Raw genomic sequence first — 22048 nt, 5'->3', positions numbered from 1 at the left:
AATGGAAATCCAATGCCTCTTCCCTCGCCATTGGTTGGGAAGGCACTATCATTCCCCCAATCCCGAACCGCTCATCAACCACATTGGTCCAATGGAGAGCTGGCGCCATCCATCTCCCAGCTCCTCCCCTACACAAAGACAACACCAGAACCAGAACCAGAGAGAGAGAGAACCCACTGACCTCCCGGGGATGGGGGCCGCTCCCCATCCAAACATCCAGCTCATCGCTGACGGGCGCACCAGTGGAAGGGGATGCGGCTGGTACCTCGGCCAGGGGGGTCGGCGGAGAGGCAGGAGCAGCTTCCCCCCGGGGGGATCAGCGCTGCCCGCGGCTTCGATCCGGGTCTTGATGAGGGGTCGAGGTTGGGAAGGTGTCAAGGCGTTCCGCTCCTCAGGTTAAACTGGGCCGCACGTTCCAACTCCCAACTCAATCCCACAGGGGGTGGGGAATGTGGGGAAGGGAAGGGGAACACCCTCTAACTCACACACGCATGCACAGGCAGACTTCCCAAGATAGACACACACACTCGCATCCAAACACACACTCTCCCAAACTCGTCCTCTGTCTCTCTCTCTCTCTCTCTCACACACAATGACTGGTGCACATATTCACACAAGCATTTATACACTTGCGCACTTATTCACACTTTCACACTCACACGCACTCAGACACATCCCTCTTCTCTCACACTAACACTGTCTCACACGCACACGTTATCACGCACTCCCCGTCACACGCATTCTCACACACACATACATTCACACACACAGTCTCTGTCCCTCTTCCTCTCTCTCTCTCATACGGTCTCTCTCTCTCTCACACACACACCCTGTGTGTCTCTCACACGCATATTCTGTCTCTCTCCCTCTTTCTCTCTCTCACACAGTCTCTCTTTTCCTCTCTCATACACACACTCTCTCACACACATACACACACACTCTCTCCCTTTCTCTCTCTCTCACACACACACACTTTCTCTCTCCCTCTTTCTCTCTCACACACACACATACACGCTGTCTCTCTCCCTCTTTCTCGCTCTCTCACACAAAGTCTCTCTCTCATGCACACACTGTCTCTCTCCCTCTTTCTCTCTCTCACGCATACAAACTGTCTCCCTCTCTCTCATAGACATACACACTGTCTCTCTCCCTCTTTCTCTCTCACACACGCATACAAACTGTCTCCCTCTCTCTCATAGACATACACACTGTCTCTCTCCCTCTTTCTCTCTCACACACGCATACAAACTGTCTCCCTCTCTCTCATAGACATACACACTGTCTCTCCCTCTTTCTCTCTCACACACATACACACTCTCTCCATCTTTCTCTCTCTCACACACACACACATAAACGCGGTTTCTCTCCCTCTCTCTCTCACACACACACACATATACACACTGTCTCTCTCCCTCTTTCTCTCTCACACACGCATACAAACTGTCTCCCTCTCTCTCATAGACATACACACTGTCTCTCTCCCTCTTTCTCTCTCACACACATACACACTCTCTCCATCTTTCTCTCTCTCTCTCTCACACACACACATACACGCGGTTTCTCTCCCTCTCTCACACACACACATATACACAGTCTTTCTCCCTCTCTCTCTCACACACACACATATACACACTGTCTCTCTCCCTCTTTCTCTCTCACACACATACACACTCTCTCCATCTTTCTCTCTCTCTCACACACACACACACATACACGCGGTTTCTCTCCCTCTCTCTCACACACACACTGTCTTTCTCCCTCTTTCTCTCTCTTTCTCTCACACACTCTATTTCTCTCTCCCTTACATACTCATACACACACACATACACACGCTCTCTGCCTCTCACACACAAACGCGGGTTTCCCCAGTTGCCTCCCCTCCCCCGCAAAACAAAGTGAGACGTAGAAACTTGGGGTGGGAGTTCATTTCCTCCAGCTGGCGGGCACCCTGGCAGGTCCGCCGGTGGGTCCAGTCAGACTCTGGATACATGGACTCTGAACCGAGAGACATAACTGGATAGCCGAGCCCCCCGGCCCACGTGATCGGCGGCGACCAATCCAAACTGCCAGCAAGCCATAAACGAGGTTGAGCTGTCCACCTCCCAGCTGAGGGCCCGGGGAAGAGCCTGTGAGTTCCCGTGACTTCGGCCCAGCCGAGTCATGCTCTTCTCCTGTCAACTCCCGTGTCAACTCTCTCTCTCTCACCCTCACTTTCTCATTCACTCTGTCACACTCTCACTTTCTCACTCTCTCTCCCCCGCTCTCACTTTCTCTCTCTCTCTTGCACTCTCACTCTCTTTCCCACGCTCACTTTCTCATTTTCTCTCTCTCCACTCTCACTGTCTCAGTCTTTCTCCCACTCTCACCTTCTCACTCTCACTCTCTCCCATTCTCACTTTCTCATTCTCTCTCACCTTCTCACTCTCTCTCCCCCACTCTCACTTTCTCACTCTCGCACTCTCTCTCTCTCTCTCTTTTGCACTCTCACTTTCTCACTCTCTCTCCTACTCTAACTTTCTCGCTCTCACTCTCTCCCATTTTCTCATTCTCTCTCCTACTCTCACCTTCTCACTCTCCCCCACTCTCACCCTCTCTCTCCCATTCACGTTCTCACTCTCCCGCTCTCACTTTCTCATCCTCTCTCTCTCACTCACGTTCTCATTCTCGCTCTCTTCCCTCTCCCACTCTCGCTTTCTCACAGTCGCTCTCTCTCCAACTCTCAATTTCTCACTCTCTCTCATCTCTCTATGTTCCACTCTCACAGACTCGCTCCCTCCCAACTCTCTCTCTCCCTCTCATTCTCTCTCCCCACCTCTCTCCGACTCTGTCTTCCCCTTTCTCCCACCTCTTTTTTCTCCCACACTCACTTTCTCACTCTTTCTCTCACTTCCTCATGCACTCCCTCTTCCATTTGTACTTTCTCCCTCACACTCTCTCTCTTCACCCCTCTCTCTCTTCCACTCCCACCTGCTCCCCACTCTCTTTCTTCCCCCTTTTCCCCACTCTCACCCCCTCTCTTGTACTCTCTACCTCTCCCACTCTCTCTCCCTTCTACTCCCACTTCTCCTTACTCTTTCTTTCTCTCCCTCTTTCTGTCGTTCTCCCCTCTCTCATTCTCCTACTCTAACGTACTCCTCTCTCACATTCTCCATCTCTCTATTTCTGCACCTCCTCTTTTTTCACAACTCTACTGTTGGCTGGGATTTCTATATTGCTTCATTCTTCCCCTTCTTTAATCTCTATCTCCCTCCCGCAGTCTCACTCCTCTCTCTCTCTCACACACACACACTCTCTCCCCATCTCTCTTTTCCTCCCTCACCCTTTATTACTTCCTCTCCAGTCACTTGCTTCCCCCTCCCCCAGTCTCTCTCTCCCTCAAACTCCCTCTCCCAGTCTGTCTACCCACTTTAACGATCTCTCTCTCCCTCTTTGCAGATGACACCAAAATTGGAGGTATAGTAGACAGTGAAGAAGGTTACCTCAGGGTACAACAGATCTTGATCAAATGGGTATTTGGTCTGAAGAGTGGCAGATGGAGTGTAATTTAGGTAAATGCGAGGGCCTGCATTTTGGGAGAGCAAACCTTAGCAGGACTTATACACTTAACAGTAAGGTCCCAGGGAGTGTTGCTGAACAAAGAGACCTTGGAGTGTAGGTTCATAGCTCCTTGTAAGTGGAGTCTCCAGTAGACAGGATAGTGAAGGAGGTGTTTGGTATGCTTTCCTTTATTGGTCAGAGTATTGAGTACAGGAGTTGGGGAGGTCATGTTGCAGCTGTACAGGACATTGGTTAGGGGCCCCTGTTGGAATATTGCGTTCAATCCCGGTCTCTCTGCTACAGGGAGGATGTTGTGGAAGGGTTCGGAAAAGATTGACAAGGATGTTGGAGGGTTTGAGCTACAGGGAGAGGCTGGACAGGCTGGGGCTGTTTTCCCTGGAGTGTCGGAGGCTGAGGGGTGACCTTATAGAGGTTTACAAAATCATGAGGGTGGGGTAAATAGACAAGGTCTTTTCCCCCCTGGGGTGGGGGAGTCCAGAACTAGAGGGGGGTAGGTTTAGGGTGAGAGGGGAAAGATGTAAAAGGGATCTAAGGGGCAACCTTATCACGCAGAGGGGGTGCTTGTACGAAATGTTCTGCCGGGGGAAGTGGTGGAGGCTGGTACACTTCTAGCATTTTATTAGGAAGGGTTTAGAGGAATATGGTCCACGTGATGGAAAATGGGACTAGATTAGGTCAGAATATCTGGTCTGCATGGGTGAGTTGGACAGTAGGGTCTGTTTCTGTGCTGTACACCTCTATGACTCTAGTCTCTCGCTATCTCCCTCCCTCAGTCTCTTGCTCCCTCCTTTCACAAAACTCTCGCTCCACCTCCTCCTCCCATTCTCGCTCCCCCAGTCTCCCTCTCCCCCTATCCCTCTCCAGGTCTCTTCCCCCTCCGCTCCATTCCATCCCGCTCCCAATCTCTCTCCTGATGCCTCCGCCGATTTCTGTTTCCTTCCCCTCTCTCTTTCTTTCCTCCAACAAACCTCCTCCACCCCTCCCTACCCCAACACACGCCCGCGCATTCTCTCTTATCCAAAATTCCTGTAGGAAATATAAGAATGGGAGGAAGAGTTGGGGAGGAGAAATAGAAAAGAACATCCCAAATTGGTCAGAATCTCGGAGTTCTAATGCAACATTGGCTTCATATGTAGACTCATGGCCTCCTTCTGAATAAAACACACAAATGAGTAATTAAAAAGACGTGTATGGATTGACGCTAAATATACTTTGAGGAAAAAGTGAGGACTGCAGATGCTGGAGATCAGAGTTGAAAATGTGTTCCAGGTAAATATAGTTTGAGGAGAAAGTGAGGACTGCAGACGCTGGAGATCAGAGCTGAAAATGTGTTCCAGATAAATATACGTTGACAACTAATACAGACAGAAATGAGTAAAGGTCTGTTCCAAGGGGGGAAAGGTGTTTTGAATTGACGACGAGGGGTTGAAAGGACTTTATTTTTGTCTCAGTGAAACACACCATGATGCTTACTGGTAATCCACATTCATGTTCCTAGCTGTGAAATTGTGATGTTCAAATAAATCTTACATTTACAACTCATCAGGAAAGGAAAAGATAATGCTGACAAACTGTGGGTGAACAAACATTAATAGATACATTTACACAGAGAGAGAGAGAGAGAGATGGAGATAGATAGATACAGATAGAAAGGTAGAGAGATAGATATAGATAGATGGAAAGAGATAGATGGATAAAGATAGAGACATATAGAGGCATAGTCATGGAGGGAGAGGTAGATGGATACAGAGAAAGAAATAGAGATAGATAGATATAGATACACAGAAATAGAGATATAAGTTAAGGTAGATGGCTAGACAGAGGAAGGTACATAGCAAAATAGAGAGGGGGGTAGATGTAGATAGATACAGAGAGAGAGATACAGTATACGGATAAAGAGAAAGAAATGGGGAGAGATAGATGGAGAGAGGTGTAGATAGAAAGATAGACATAGAGAGAGATAGATTGATAAAGAGAAAAATGTAGAGAGAGATAAGAATATATGTAAATAGATACTTATATAGGTATAAAGAGAGAGAGATATAGAAAAATATAGAGTGATAGAGATAGCGATATATACAGATTGATAAATAGACATACAGATAGATAGGGATGGATAGAAAGATAGATAGGATGGATATTTAGAGAGATAGAAATGGTTAGACAGAGAGGCAGACAGCTAAGTGGGTACATAAATAAATAGACGGACAAACAGATAGATGGGTAGATAATTAGACAGTTCAATGGGTGGGTAGATAAACAAATAGATGGGTCGCTATATAAATAGACAGACAAACTTCAAGACACATCATAGCAGCTCGATAGAAACTTAGTTCAGCATTTCCATTGACAGAGTGGGATTCAAATACATTTGTAATTCATAGTATCACGTGAGATATGTTCCAGGGCGCTAAAGGTTTATTTCCTTCATAAAAAAATCAGCTACAGTCACTGTTATCCTCCTGTTCTCCAACCCTACCCTCGCTGCTTGCTTACCTCCCGCTCCCCTTTTTCCGTTTCCCTGTCTCTTCGACAAAAAAAATGTGAAAAGAGAGAGTCAAGGAGAGAGCTGGGCGAGAACACGCAGGAGAGAGGGGGTGGATTCAGAGGTGCAAAACCTGAAAGAGAAAAAAACAGGGAGGCTGAGAAGACAGAAGAGAGATCGAGTGAACCACAGAAGTAGATAGATTGAGCGACAGAGAGAATCAGAGAGAGAGAGTGATCGAGAGAGCGACAGAGAGAGAGAGAAGCAGAGAGAGTGTTAGAGAGCCAAAGAATAAGCAGAGAAAGAGTGATCGAGAGAACAACAGAGAGAGAGAGAGCGAGAGACAGACAGAGGGAGAGAGGCAGAGAGAGATAAGCAGAGAAAGAGTGATCGAGAGAACAACAGAGAGAGAGACAAAGAGAGCGATAGAGATAGACAGAGAATGATGGAGACAGAGAGAGTGACGGAGTCAGAGATAAGCAGATAGAGAGTGTGATAGGGAGAGACAGACAGAAAGACAGACAGACATATGGATGTGTAGATAAATAGACATAGACAGAGACAGACACGACAGAGGGAGAGATAGACAGAGTTAAAGAGGCAGACAGAGAGAGTTAAAGAGGCAGACAGAGTTAGAGAGAGAGATAAGCAGATAGAGAGTGTGATAGTGAGAAGAGAGACAGAAAGACAGACAGAGAAAGAGACGGAGAGAGAGACAGACAGAGTTAAAGAGACAGAGAGAGATAAGCAAAAAGTGATCGAGAGAGCAACAGAGAGACAGCAGAGACAGCGTGTCTGTGAATGTGTGTGTGCGTATGTGTGAGAGAGTGTCTGTGAATGTGTGTGTGCGTATGTGTGAGAGAGTGTCTGTGAATGTGTGTGCGTGTGTGTGAGAGAGTGTCTGTGAATGTGTGTGTGTGAGAGAGAGTATCTGTGAATGTGTGTGCGTGTGTGAGAGAGAGTGTCTGTGAATGTGTGTGTGTGTGAGAGAGAGAGTGTCTGTGAATGTGTGTGTGTGTGTGTGAGAGAGAGAGAGTGTCTGTGAAAGTGTGTGTGCGTGTGTGAGAGAGAGTGTGAATATGTGTGTGCGTGTGTGTGAGAGAGTGTCTGTGAAAGTGTGTGTGAGACAGTGTGTGAATTTGTGTGTGTGCATGTGTGAGGGTGTGACAGAAAGTGTCTGTAAATGTGTGTGTGTGTGTGAGAGAGAGTGTCTGTGAATGTGTGTGTGTGTGAGAGAGAGAGTGTCTGTGAATGTGTGTGTGTGTGTGTGAGAGAGAGAGAGTGTCTGTGAAAGTGTGTGTGCGTGTGTGTGAGAGAGTGTCTGTGAAAGTGTGTGTGCGTGTGTGAGAGAGAGTGTGAATATGTGTGTGCGTGTGTGTGAGAGAGTGTCTGTGAAAGTGTGTGTGAGACAGTGTGTGAATTTGTGTGTGTGCATGTGTGAGGGTGTGTCTGTGAATGTGTGTGTGCGTGTGTGACAGAAAGTGTCTGTAAATGTGTGTGTGCGTGTGTGAGAGAGTGTCTGTGTGTGCGTGTGTGTGAGAGTGTCTGTGTGTGCATGTGAGAGTGTGTCTGTGAATGTGTGTGTGAGAGCGAGAGAGAGTGTCTGTGAATGTATGTGTGTGTGTGTGTGTGAGAGAGAGAGAGAGTCTTTGAGTGTTTATGTGTTTCTGTGTGTGTCAAATGTTGACTCGCAGCTGTATTAGTTTTCTGAGCGGACGGTGGAGATTTCCAACAAAAAGCCGGCCAACTTTCTCTCTCTCTCTCTCTCGAGTCTCTGTAATAATCCTCCGCTTTGTTAACCCCATCTTTTATCTCTCCTCCCTCGTCTGCCATTTCTACTCCCTCCAGCCAGTGCACCGATCCTTCAGATCCTCTCCCCCAGCATCTCTCTCTCCAGCCCCTGTAAAAATCCATCACATCCTCCCACCCCATCTTCTCTTCCTCTCTCTGAAGCCTCTGCAATAATCCTCGCGAACGTTCCCGCTCCTCCCTCTCTCAAACCCATAACTTCCTTCTCTCCCAAGCTTCAAACCTCGGTATTAACCTTTCCTCTCTCTCTCTCTCTCTGTCATCGAATCAGTAGTGCGGAAACGGGACATTCAGCCCGCCTAGTCCAGACCGACACTCTGAACAGCATCCCTCTCCGCCCCAACCCTATCTCTGTAACCATACGTTTCCCATGGCTAACGCACCCTAACCTGTACATCCCTGGGCACTACGGGACAATTTAGCACGGCCAATCCACCCTAACCTGCACATCCCTGGGCACTACGGGGACAATTTAGCACGGCCAATCCCACCCTAACCTGTATATCTCTGGGCACTACAGGGACAATTTAGCACGGCCAATCCCACCCTAACCCGCACATCCCTGGGCACTACGGGGACAATTTAGCACAGCCAATCCCACCCTAACCTGCACATCCCTGATCACTATGGGGACAATTTAGCACGGCCAATCCACCCTAATCTGCACATCCCAGAGCACTACGGGACAATTTAGCACGGGCAATCCCACCCTAATCTGCACATCCCTGGGCACTACGGGACAATTTAGCACGGCCAATCCCACCCTAACGTGCACATCCCTGGGCACTATGGGGACAATTTAGCAGGGCCAATTCCAACCTAACCTGCACATCCCTGGGCACTACGGGACAATTTAGCATGGCCAATCCACCCTAACCTGCACATCCCTGGGCACTACGGGGACAATTTAGCATGGCCAATCCCACCCTAACCTTCACATCCCTGGGCACTACGGGACAATTTAGCACGGCCAATCTACCCTTACCTGCACATCGCTGGGCACTACGGGACAATTTAGCAGGGCCAATCCCACCCTAACCTGCACATCCCTGGGCACTACGGGACAATTTAGCACGGCCAATCCCCACCCTAACTTGCACTTCCCTTGGGCACTACGGGGACAATTTAGCACGGCCAATCCCACCCTAACCTGCATATCCCTGGGCACTACGGGACAATTTAGCACAGCCAATCCCACCCTAACCTGTACATCCCTGGGCACTACGGGTACAATTTAGCATGGCCAATCCCACACTAACCTGCACATCCCTGGGCACTACGGGACAATTTAGCACGGCCAATCCCACCCGAACATGCACATCCCTGGGCACTACGGGACAATTTAGCACAGCCAATCCCCACCCTAACTTGCACTTCCCTTGGGCACTACGGGACAATTTAGCACGGCCAATCCCCACCCTAACTTGCACTTCCCTTGGGCACTACGGGGACAATTTAGCACGGCCAATCCCACCCTAACCTGCATATCCCTGGGCACTACGGGACAATTTAGCACGGCCAATCCCATCCTAACCTGTACATCCCTGGGCACTACGGGACAATTTAGCACAGCCAATCCCCACCCTAACTTGCACTTCCCTTGGGCACTACGGGGACAATTTAGCACGGCCTATCCCACCCTAACCTGCACATCCCTGGGCACTACGGGACAATTTAGCACGGCCAATCCCACCCTAATCTGCACATCTACGGACAGTGGGAGGAAACCGGAGCACCCGGAGGAAAGCCACGCTGACACGGGGAGGGAGGAATGTTCAAACTCCACACAGACGGACAGTCGCCCGGGGGTGGGATCGAACCTGGGTCCCTGGCGCCGTGAGGCACCTGGCCACATCCACGTCTGTCTTTCTCTCTCCTCTCAATCGCTTTCTATAACTCCTTAACCTCCTTTACCTCTTCCACCTCTGTCTATTCTCCATCTCAAGGTCCTGCAATGACGGTTTCCTTTCTTCCCTATTCTCTCTCTCTCTCTCTCTCTCTCCCCCACCCCCTTGCATCCCCTCTCTCTTAAGCCACTGCAATAACTCCCTTTCTTGTAACTCCCTTTCTTGTAACTCCCTTTCTCTGCCTCCATGACAATATTCACTCCATCGCGCACACCCCCGTCCCCCACACCACCCCCCACCTCTCCCGCCCTGTTCTTCTGTACCTCAACCATCTGTCATAAACCTCTGTCCCCCACCCAGCCCCCATAACCTTTTTTTTTGTGTGTCTTTAATCTTCCCTCCCTTTCTCTCAACAACCGTGCACTTCCTCCCTCGACACAAGGGGGTCTGGAATCGGACGAATGATGCACAGTAATGGTGTTATAAGTGTCCTTAATTCACTCCGTCTCTTACCTCCCCCCCCCCCCACACACACACACACACACACACACAGTCACACAAGAGGGTCGCAATATTGCGGAACAGATCAAAAGTTTAACTTTGCCTGAGACTGAGATCTGGATTTCCAACTGCAATTGCCAACGGAATCTCTCAGTTTGGAATACACTGCTGTTAGTCGCAGAAGACCCAGCAGCTAATTGAGCATCAGAACATGAGAAAGGAAACATTCCCATTTCCTGATAGCCCCTCATTGATGCTCGCCTTTAGAGACCAGACCGGCGCTGACTGGTTGATGGCCTGCTGTTTAATGGTCCATTTGTTTCCAGGACTGTACGCCCTGTGTCGGCACATCTCCAGTTCCGAAATGTCCCTGTCATGTCTCAGAGACGGCCTTGTGTTTCCCCGGCCCTCCGCGGGGTTAGGAAGCGAGTGTTGAAATTGCCCCCTGGCGCTCAATCCGACACCGCGCCCACAGTCAAATCCTCCGCCACAAATCCACTCACGAACACACCGCACTCAATTACACGCGCATTCACACACGCACTCACACACTCTCTCACACTCACTCTCTCACACACACTCTCTCACACACACACTCACTCACACTCTCTCATACACACTCTCACACATACACATTCACACACACACTCACTCACACACACCCTCTCACACACACACACTCACACTCACACATTCACACACACTCTCTCATACACAATCTCACACACACACATTCACACACACACTCACACACTCTCACACACACACACACTCTCAGACACACTCTCTCACTCACACACTCTCTCACACACTCACACACATTCACACACTCACACACTCTCTCACACACTCTCTCTCACACACACACATTCACACACACACTCTCTCACACACACTCTCTCACATACACTCTCTCACACTCACATTCACACACACACTCTCACATACACTCACATACACACATTCACGTGCACGCACATTCATACACAGATACACACACTCAGACACACACACGCATGTTCACACAAACACACTCACACAGACACACACACTCACTCGGATACACACAGACACACACACTCACACACAGAGACAAACACACATTGTCACTCACGCACAGACTCACACACACACACACACACAGACACACACACACACACACACACAGTTATGGAATCCCTCCAGTGTAGAAACAGACCATTCAGCCCATCGAATCCTCTACCGACCCTCCCAAGAACAGCGCACCCAGACTTAACCCCACCACTGTCACCCTGAAGTTCCTGTGGCCAATCCACCCTAACGTACACATCCCTGGGCACTACGGGACAATTTAGCATGGCCAATCCCACCCTAACCTGCACATCCCTGGACACTACGGGGACAATTTAGCACGGCCAATCCCACCCTAACCTACACATCCCTGGACACTACAGGGACAATTTAGCACGGCCAATCCCACCCTAACCTGCATATCCCTGGGCACTACGGGGACAATTTAGCATGGCCAATCCCACCCTAACCTGCATATCCCTGGGCACTACGGGGACAATTTAGCACGGCCAATCCCACCCTAACCTGTACATCCCTGGGCACTACGGAGACAATTTAGCACTCGTACACTGTCTCACACACAAACAAACACACACACACTCAATCACACTGTCATACTCCCTCAAAGATACAAACTTGCACACAGACTCACCCTCAATCACGCATACACAAGCTCAATCTCTCTCACAAACTCACAGTCATTCAGCACCCTGTCACACTCTCTCACACAGACATTGTCCCAACAGATTTTGGAAATCTTCTGATGGTCAGTTCGGAAATTGGTAAGAATAGTGGTGTGACAACTGTACTTTGAAATAATGCACATTCCCCTTTGATAGAGTTAGAGGCGAATCATTGACATAATTTTGCCATCTTTCAATGTATCTAGTGATTGATTCATCTTTCTTTCTCTCTGTATTACTCTCTCCATCATCTGCCCATGTATCTGCCTTTCATGCAGACCCCCTTTAACCATCCACCAAGCTGTCCAGAAATTGATTTACCTCTCTCCTCTCTCACTCCATTTAGCCCATATTCTTTGACGTTTGTATGTCGGTTTGTATGCATCTCTCTCTCTCTATTTATCTCTTTATCTGTCTATCTACCTTTCTGTCTCTCTATCTATCTATCTATCTATCTATCTATCTGTCTGTCTGTCTGTCTGTCTGACTGACTGACTATCTATCTATTTGTTTGTCTATCCATTCATCTATCTGTCTTTGTGCCTTGTCTGTCTGTCTGTCTGTCTGTCTGTCTATCTATCTATCTATCTATCTATCTATCTATCTATCTATCTATCTATCTATCTGTCTGTCTGTCTGTCTGTCTGTCTGACTGACTATCTATCTATTTGTTTGTCTATCCATTCATCTATCTGTCTTTGTGCCTTGTCTGTCTGTCTGTCTCTCTGTTTGTCTATCTATCTATCTATCTATCTATCTATCTATCTGTCTGTCTGTCTGTCTGTCTGCCTGACTATCTATTTGTTTGTCTATCCATTCATCTATCTGTCTTTGTGCCTTGTCTGTCTGTCTATCTCTCTGTCTGTCTATCTATCTATCTATCTATCTATCTATCTATCTATCTATCTATCTATCTATCTATCTATCTATCTATCTATCTATCTATCTACCTACCTACCTAGCTACCTACCTATCTATCTATCTATCTGTCTGTCTGACTATCTATCTATTTGTCTGTCTATCCATTCATCTATCTGTCTTTGTGCCTTGTCTGTCTCTCTGTCTGTTTGTCTATCTATCTATCTATCTATCTATCTATCTATCTATCTATCTATCTATCTACCTATCTACCTATCTATCTATCTATCTATCTATCTATCCATCCATCCATTCCAAAATTAGAGGGCATAGGTTTAGGGTGAGATGGGAAAGATTTAAAAGGGACCCGAGGGGCAACCTTTTCCCCCAGAGGGTGGTACGTGTGTGGGAGGAGCTGTCAGAGGAAGTGGTGGGGGCTGGTACAATGACAGCATTTAAAAGGCATCTGGATGGGGGACAGGAACAGGAAGTGTTTAGGGGGATATCACACATCTCTCTCCCCAGGCCTCACGCACACAAACCTACCAGCCGCCTCACCTTCCCGTCTCTTCCGCCCGGGCTCCCACCTCCCTCAGGACCCTCCCCTTCCGACCCCCAGCCCCACCCCCGCCCCCCCCCCCCCCCCCACCTGGGGGGATAAAAAAGACAACACAACGTCGCCAACTGCAATCCCCAAAAAAGCAGACCAGTTTACTGGTGTCTGTTTATCTGATTGCACATGAACCGCGGTGATGGTGTCACGTCCGCGCGAATCTCGGACACCCGGACCGCTCACAGCAGGACTCACAAAGTCAACCATTACAACAAATTCTCCATATGTTCTCCCCCGCGCCCCCACCCCTCTCCATCCACCTCCCCCCCCCCCCCACCCCCTCCCCTCCCCTCCCCCGTTACAGACAAGGATACACAACAGATTACAGTCACCGAGCCCAGAAGTATATGTGTGTGCGTGTGGTTTTGTGATCACATGTATTTATAGAGACCCTGTCCCAATTGCATTCAATATCTAACACAAGTAAGACTGCAGTTACCGTCTCGGCACACGCGGGGCGCCAATAAATAAATGAATAAATAAATAAATACACAAACACACACTGTGTGCGTCTTCGTTAGGCAGTTTCTAAGTTGTAGGCAGGCAGAAAGAGAGACAGACAGCGAGAGAGAGCCTAATATCTGCTGTACCTTTAAGCCAATAGCGGCCGAGAAAAGTGCATTTTTACTCCCCGGACTCCCTAAAACCCAACAATGTTTCCCCCTCCCTCCACCGCCCCCCCTCCGACCACCCCACCCCTAACCGCCTCAACCTCTCCCCCTCACCCCTCTCCGGTTCCCATCCCACTAGGTAGTTTGATTACCCACCCTTGAATCCCTCAGGGTCTGCTCCCTCCCCCCCTTATCTTCAACACCCTCCCTTCCTCAAACCCATCCTCCCGCACGTTCTCCCATCCCTTCCCATTTCCCCAGCTCCCATCCCACTAGGTAGTTTGATTACCCACCCTTGAATCCCTCAGGGTCTGCCCCTCCCCCCCTTATCTTCATCACCCTCCCTTCCTCAAACCCATCCTCCCGCACGTTCTCCCATCCCTTCCCATTTCCCCCGCTCCCATCCCACTAGGTAGTTTGATTACCCACCCTTTTGCCCATTATCTACCCTCTCCCAGAGTAGTTCACTACCCACTGACCCAGTTCAGTTGGAAGCTCTTCACCTGGTTCTGATGCCCGGAGTAAGTATGATGCATATAAATACATTTAAATATATTTAGAGTTTTAAGATTTAGATTAGATTCCCAACAGTCTGGAAACAGGCCCTTTTTACCCCTGGTTATATTTTTGCTTTTTCTTTTTTTCCTTTTTTTTAATCCTGTCCATCATTTATTGCCCATCCCCAAAGGCCCAGGGGGTAATTGAGAGTCAATGCATTTGCTGCAGGTCTGGAGTCACATGTAGGACAAAGTGAGGCCTGTAAATGCTGAAGACCAGAGTCAAAAAGCCGTGACCCTAGAGAAAGCACGGTGGATCAGGGCAGCATCCCAGGAGCCGGTTCCTGATCTCCTGTCCCTCGGATGCTGTGCTTTTCCCGCGCCACGCTTCTCTGACTGGAGTCACGTGTAGGCCAGACCAGGTAAGGGTGGAGGGTTCCTTCCCTGAAGGTCATGAGCGAAAACAGCTTGTTTTTTTTTGTTAGTTTTCCCTACAAAGGTTTCACAATGGCCACCATCCAACTCTCTAACATATTAGCATCTGTACCCTGGACGCCACACATGTTGAATTTTCTGGGGTGGGGGAGGGGAAGGAAGGTGGGTTAGGGGGCCGCAGGTGTGGATGGGAAAGACAAAGGGGTTTGCGGCCACCAGCCACCCTCCCCTCTCCGCTCCCACCCCGGAACCCCTTCCGCCACTTCCAACATGGCGCCCTCCATTGCTTCATAGGTAGTATACTTACATTGTCAGAGCGGGCAAGTGTTAGTGTAAGCAAAAAAAAACACAGAGGGGCGATGTTGTGGAGGGAGGGAGGGGGGGGCAGGAGGAGGTTGGAAGGTATGTCCTGAATCCTCAGCGGAGGGGGCCGCAGTTGACGGAGAGTAGGACCTCCCTCACATATCCCCCTTCTCCCCCTCCTGACAGCGGTGGGGAGGAAATGGGAGTGTTAATTTTTGCACCCCTTGTCCTTCTCCCCATCCTCCTTCTCTTCCTCGTCCTCCTTCTCCTCCTCCTCTTCCTCCTCTTCCTCTTCCTCCTCCCTCCCCGCCGCCCCCGGATCCGGGGGTCGAACCGGTGGCGCCCCCGCCGGTTGCGATTCCTCTCCCCCTTCCTCTTCCTCCTCCCGCGCGTTGGGGAAGCGCTCCTTGTTGTTCTCCTTCTTCCACTTCATGCGCCGGTTCTGGAACCAGATCTTGACCTGGCGCTCGGTCAGGCTCAACGCGTGGGACACCTCGATCCGACGCTTCCGGGTCAGGTACGGGTTGAAGAGGAACTCCTTCTCCAGCTCCAGGGTCTGGAAACGGCTGTAGGTCTGGCGTCCACTGCGCCGGCCCGGGGCTGCAGAGCGGGGTGGGGGGGAAGTGGGGAAGGATTGGGGTTAGGCCGGTGGGGGAAGAGGATGGAGAGAGATGGAGGAAGAGAGAGAGAGAGAGAGAGAGGCGGGGAAGAGGGGAGGAGATGAAGGGAAAGGGAGAAAGGTGGGGGAGGGGGCGTTGAAGAAAAGAGAGAGAGATGGATAGAGAGAAGGGTGAAAGGAATTGAGAGATGGATAGAGGGAAGGGCGAAGGGAAAGGAGAGATGGATAGAGGGAAGGGTGAAGGGAAAGGAATGATGGATATAGGGAAGGGTGAAGGGAAAGGAGAGATGGATAGAGGGAAGGGTGAAAGGAAAGGAGAGATGGATAGAGGGAAATGTGAGGGAAAGAGAGATGGAAAGAGGGAAGGGTGAAGGGAATGGAGAGATGGATAGAGGGAAGGGTGAAGGGGAAAGAGAGATAGATAGTGGGAAGGGTGAAGGGAAAAGAGAGATGGATAGAGGGAAGGGAGAAGGGAAAGAGAAAGAGAAAAAAACGGGGGGAGGCACAAAGGGAAAATGAGAGATAGATGAGGAGAGAAAGGAAGGATGGGTAGAGAGATAGAAAGAGTGAAGAGAGAAAGAGAGAGAGAGAGCGTGACAGAGAAAAACAGAGATAGAAAGGGTTGAAGGGGAAAAGAGAGATAGAAAAGGAGAGAAATGGGAGGATAGAGGGAAAGACAGATGAAAGGGTGACGGGAGAAAGAGAGCGAGTGACCAAGATACAGAGAGGGGTAAAGGAAAATAGATATATAAAGAAGGAGAGAAAGGGAAGGATCAAAGAAAAAGAGAGATGGAGAGACAGAGAGAAGGGTGAACAGAAAGAGAGAGAGAGAGAGTGGCAGAGGAAAATGGGAGAGAGGGTTGAAGGTAAAAAGAGAGAGGAGTGAAAGGAGGAGGGTAGAGGTTAAGACAGATGGAGAGAAAGAGAGAGGGTGAAGGGAGGAGAGAGAGAACAATAGAGGAAAACAGAGAAAGAGGGAGTGTTGAAGGGAAAAGGAGAGAGGGGAGAGATACAGGTCAGGGTGGGGGATGAAAGTGAGAGATAGACGGTGGTGTGATGGGGAAGAGCGAGACAGGGATATATAATATATATAGAAAGAGGACCGAGGGAGACGATATAGGGAAAGAGTGAAAGAGGTGTAGACAGAGAGATAGCGATAGACAGATAGATAGACAGACAGACAGATAAATAGATAGATAGATAGATAGATAGATAGATAGATAGATAGATAGATAGATAGATAGATAGATAGATAGATAGATAGATAGATAGATAGACAGACAGAGAGATAGACAGAGAGATAGACAGAGAGATAGATAGATAGATAGCGAGAGAGATAGGGTGAGAAACAGAGATAAAGATAAAAAGAGTGGCAGAGGTTTGTAAAGGAAGAGTAGATATAGACAGACATGTAGATAGATAGATAGATAGATAGATAGATAGATAGATAGATAGATAGATAGATAGATAGATAGATAGATAGATAGATAGATAGATAGATAGATAGATAGAGGCAGAGATAGAGCGAGAGACAGACAGGGAGGCAGAGATAGATAGAAAGGGTGACAAAGGGATAGAAAGAAAGAATAGACAGAGAGTGAGAGACAGAGTGTGAAATAAAAAGAGAGACAGAGTGAGAGACAGACACTCCATGATAGTTAAAGAGAATCAGACAGAGAGAGAGTGACAGAGACAGAGAGACAGACCGACAGGGATATACGGAGAATGACAGAGGGGGATTGAGAGGATAGGTCGGTGGAAAAGTGACAAGTCAGTGACAAGAAATACAGAGACAGCGACAGAGAGTGATGGAAAGACAAAGAGGGAAAGAGAGCGAATAAGAGACATATCTTTTCAACACAAGACAATCTCGATGCTAAATGGCTGCAAATCAACATACCGCAGCACAATTTTCACCCTCCTCAGATTCCCAGTTGTAAAACAACAGAGGTAATTAAATCCAATCCAGGAAACACAACTTTACAATGGAAAAGACCCAGAGGGGAACAAAGGCAGAGAGTGGCACAGTTAGAGAGATGGGGAGAGTGTGAGAGAGACAGAGACAAATAGTGACACAGAGGAAGGGAGAGAGGAAAAGACAGAAAGAACTGTGACGGAGAGGGGGAGAGACAAGTTGTGACACAAAGCACGGAGGTAGAGGGAAAGAGAGAAAGAGTGTGTGACAGATAGAGAGATAGGGAAACAGAGAGAGACAGAGAGAGAGGGAGAGAGAAATAATGACACAAGGTATGGAGGAATAGGGAAAGAGACAAAGGCTATGTGGCAGATAGAGAGATAGGGAGGTAGTGATAGAGAGAGAGAGAGACAGAGAGACAGAGAGAGAGTGGGAGAGAGAGCAATGATGACACAAAGCACGGAGGAAGAGAGAAAGAGTGTGTGACAGATAAAGAGATAGGGAGATAGTGAGAGAGAGAGAGAGAGTGGGAGAGAGAGAAATAATGACATAAAGCATGGAGGAAGATGAAAATGCAGAAAGTGTGTGTGACAGAGGGTTGAGGTGGGGAAGAGAGAAAGAACAAATGCGTGAGACAGCGAGATATAGGGAGGGAGAGAGAAGTGAATAGAGTCAGAGAAACAACAGAGAGAGGCGACATGAATGAGTGACAGAGAAAGAGAATGCACGAGTGAGAGAGATAGGGTGAGAGAGAAAGGAAGGTGAAAGAGGACGGCAATAGTGGAATGGATGATATAGCTGTAGAGAGAGTGTTGGAAGAGTGATACAGACCGAGAAAGAGAGAGAGAGAGAGAGAGAGAGAGAGGCATATAAAGGGAAAATTAGAAACTGAGAGTAAGTGTGATATAGAGAGAGAGGGTGATGGAGATTGATAGATAGAAACTGAACTGGTAAAGGGAGTGATGGAGAGGGAAAGGAAGGGAGTGTGAGAAAGATTAAATGATGGAGATAGAGAGGGGTGATCGAGAAGGAGAAGGAGTGAGTGATGAAGATCGAGTGAGTGACAGAGGAAGAGAAAGAGAAAGTGAAACAGAGAGAGGGGAACAGAAAGGGTTTATATATGTGTGTATAGAGAGAGAGGGGGGACGGGAATAGGGGAAGAGACAGAGAGAGGTAGAGAGAGAGAGATAAATAGAGAGAGAGAGAGAGAGAGTGTGAGGGTGAGGAGAGAGAACGGGAGAGGGAGAGGAAGAACGAAATAGGGGAGACTGGGGTGAGGGGCAGAGTGGGAGAGAAAGAGGGAGAGAAAAAAAGAAGAGTGGGAGCGGGGAGACAAAGGGAAACAGAGAGAGGGAGAGGAAGAGACGGGAGAGGGAGGGATACAGAGAGAGAGAGACAGAGATGGGGAAAAGAGAGAGAGAGAGAGAGAGATGAGGGGGAAAGGGGAACTGGGGTGACACGGGAGAGAGGAGGTGGGGAGCAAGAGAAAGCCTGACTTGGAGGGAAAATAGAGAGATGCGAAATAAGGGAGGGGGGTTAGAGAGAGAGAGAGAGATGGGAAGAAGAGAAAGAGAAGGGGAGAGAGAGTGAGAGAGAGAGAGAGATAAGGGTTGGGGTGGAGTGGAAGGGAAAGAGTAGAGTGAGGTAGAGAGAGACCCAGAGGTGGGTGAAAGAGAGAGGGGAAGAGATGAGGGTTGGGAAATGGAGAGGTGTGTTAGACAGAAAAAGGGGGTGAGAATGAGAGAGAGAGAGATAGTGGAGAGAGATATGGGAGGAGACAGAGAGATGGATATGAGGATGAAGGGGGAAAGGAGAGGCATCTTAGACAGAGAAGGGACATGAGGGTGAGAGTGAGAGAGATGGGGGGAGAGATAAAGAGATGAGAGAGAGATGGAAGGAGAGAGAGAGATGGCAAGAGAAAAAGATGGGGAAATCGAGAGATGGCGAGACAGAGAAAGATGGGAGAGAGATAGATGGGGAGAAAGATAGAAAGATGGAGGGAGAGAGATGGGGAGAGAAAGAGAGGCGGGGAGAAATGGGTGGAGAGAAATGTGGGGAGAGAAAGAGATGGAAGGAGACCAAGAGATGTGGAGAGAGAGAGAGAGAGCTGGAGGTAGAGAAAGAGAAAGAGAGATGAGGGTGAAGGAGAGAAATGGAGAGCCACTTTTAGAAAGAGAGAGAAAGATGGGAGAGAGAGAGATGAGGGAGAGAAAGATGGGAGAGAGAGAGATGGGGAGAGAAAGATGGGAGAGAGAGATGGGGGGAGAAAGATGGGAGAGAGAGAGAGATGAGGGAGAGAAAGATGGGAGAGAGAGAGATGAGGGAGAGAAAGATGGGAGAGAGAGAGATGGGGAGAGAAAGATGGGAGAGAGAGAGAGATGGGGGAGAGAAAAATGGGAGAGAGAGAGAGATGGGGGACAGAAAGAAGTGGAGAGAGAGAGATGAGGGAGAGAAAGATGGGAGAGAAAGAGATGGGGAGAGAAAGTTGGGAGAGAGAGATGGGGGACAGAATGATAGGAAAGAGAGAGATGGGGAAACAGATAGAGATGAGAGAGAGATGGAGGGAAAGAGCAGAGAGAAAGAGAGAGAGAGTTGAGGGTGATGGAGGGAAATGGAGATGCACCTTTAGAGAGAGAGGGAGATGGGGGAAAGAGAGAGATAGAGAAAGAGAGATGGAGGGAGAGAAACAGTGATAGAGAGAGCTGAGGGTGAAGGAGGGAAGTGGGCAGGCTATTTTAGAGAGAGATGGGGAGGGAGAGATGAGGAGAGAGAGCGAGAGATGGAGGGAGAGAAAGAGAGAGAATGAAGGTAAGGAGAGAAATGGAGAGGCACCTTTAGAAAGAGAGAGGGAGATGGGGGGAGAGAGCGAGAGAGATTGGGGGTGAGAGAAATAGAAAGAGAGGTGAGGGTGAAGGAGGCAAATGGACAGCTCCTTTAGAAAGAGAGATGGATGGAGGAAGAGAGACTGAGAGAAAAGGAGAGATGAGGGTGAAGGAGAGAATTGGTCAGGCTCCTTTTAGAGAGAGAGAGAGAGAGAGAGCTGGAGGGAGAGAAACAGAGAGAGAGAGAGGTGGGGACAGAGAAAGAGATGGGGAAGCGAGCGATGGAGAGAGAGAGATGGAGGGAGAGAAACACAGAGAGAGAGAGAGGTGAGGGTGAAGGAGGGAAATGGAGAGGCCCCTTTTAGAGAGAGAGAGAGAGATGGAAGGGGAGAAACAGAGAGAGAGAGAGGTGAGGGTGAAGGAGGGAAATGGAGAGGCTCCTTTTAGAGAGAGAGAGAGAGATGGAAGGAGAGAAACAGAGAGAGAGAGAAGTGGGGACAGAGAAAGAGATGGGGAAGCGAGCGATGGAGAGAGAGAGATGGAGGGAGAGAAACAGAGAGAGAGAGGTGAAGGTGAAGGAGGGAAATGGAGTGTCTCCTTTTTAGAAAGAGAGAGATAGATGGAAGGAGAGAAACAGAGAGAGAGAGAGGTGAGGGTGAAGGAGGGATATACAGAGGCTCCTTTAGAGAGAGAGAAAGATGGAAGGAGAGAAACAGAGAGAGAGAGAGGTGAGGGTGAAGGAGGGAAATACAGAGGCTCCTTTACAGAGAGAGAGAGAGAGAGAGATGGAAGGAGAGAAACAGAGAGAGAGAGGGTGAAGGTGAAGGAGGGAAATACAGAGGCTCCTTTAGAGAGAGAGAGAGAGATGGAAAGAGAGAAACAGAGAGAGAGAGGTGAGGGTGAAGGAGGGATATACAGAGGCTCCTTTAGAGAGAGAGAGAGAGATGGAAGGAGAGAAACAGAGAGAGAGAGAGAGAGGTGAAGGTGAAGGAGGGAAATACAGAGGCTCCTTTAGAGAGAGAGAGAGAGAGAGAGAGATGGAAGGAGAGAAACAGAGAGAGAGAGGGGTGAAGGTGAAGGAGGGAAATACAGAGGCTCCTTTAGAGAGAGAGAGAGAGAGAGAGAGAGAGATGGAAGGAGAGAAACAGAGAGAGAGAGAGAGAGAGGTGAAGGTGAAGGAGGGATATACAGAGGCTCCTTTAGAGAGAGAGAGAGAGATGGAAGGAGAGAAATAGAGAGAGAGAGAGGTGAGGGTGAAGGAGGGAAATACAGAGGCTCCTTTAGAGAGAGAGAGAGAGATGGAAGGAGAGAAACAGAGAGAGAGTGAGAGGTGAAGGTGAAGGAGGGACATGGAGAGGCTCCTTTAGAGAGAGAGAGAGAGAGATGGAAGGAGAGAAACAGAGAGAGAGAGAGGTGGGGACAGAGAAAGAGATGGGGAAGCG

The 22048-nt window shown here is 48.9% G+C and overlaps 1 protein-coding gene across 4 annotated transcripts in view; it reads right to left on the bottom strand.

Annotated features, from left to right (window-relative positions):
• Nucleotides 1-3006: 3006 nt before the first annotated feature.
• LOC140471081 (homeobox protein Hox-C8-like) overlaps nucleotides 3007-22048 on the bottom strand; it is a 66177-nt gene continuing 47135 nt past the window's right edge. For 2 of the 4 annotated variants that reach the window (XM_072566928.1, XM_072566927.1), the window contains 2 exons: nucleotides 15255-22048; nucleotides 3007-4709 (listed from right to left, as the gene is read on the bottom strand). The exon at nucleotides 15255-22048 is cut by the window's right edge. In XM_072566928.1, coding sequence (XP_072423029.1) covers nucleotides 15406-17280 — 1875 coding nt within the window. In that variant the 5' untranslated portion in view covers nucleotides 17281-22048 and the 3' untranslated portion in view covers nucleotides 3007-4709; nucleotides 15255-15405. The remainder of the gene's footprint in view (nucleotides 4710-15254) is intronic. The other 2 variants (XM_072566930.1, XM_072566929.1) reach the window with 2 other exon arrangements.

Source organism: Chiloscyllium punctatum, chromosome X, assembly GCF_047496795.1.
Source record: "Chiloscyllium punctatum isolate Juve2018m chromosome X, sChiPun1.3, whole genome shotgun sequence".
NCBI lineage: Eukaryota > Metazoa > Chordata > Chondrichthyes > Orectolobiformes > Hemiscylliidae > Chiloscyllium > Chiloscyllium punctatum.
Note: the sequence above shows the minus strand (reverse complement) of the source record. Positions and strands in the feature narration are given on the sequence as shown.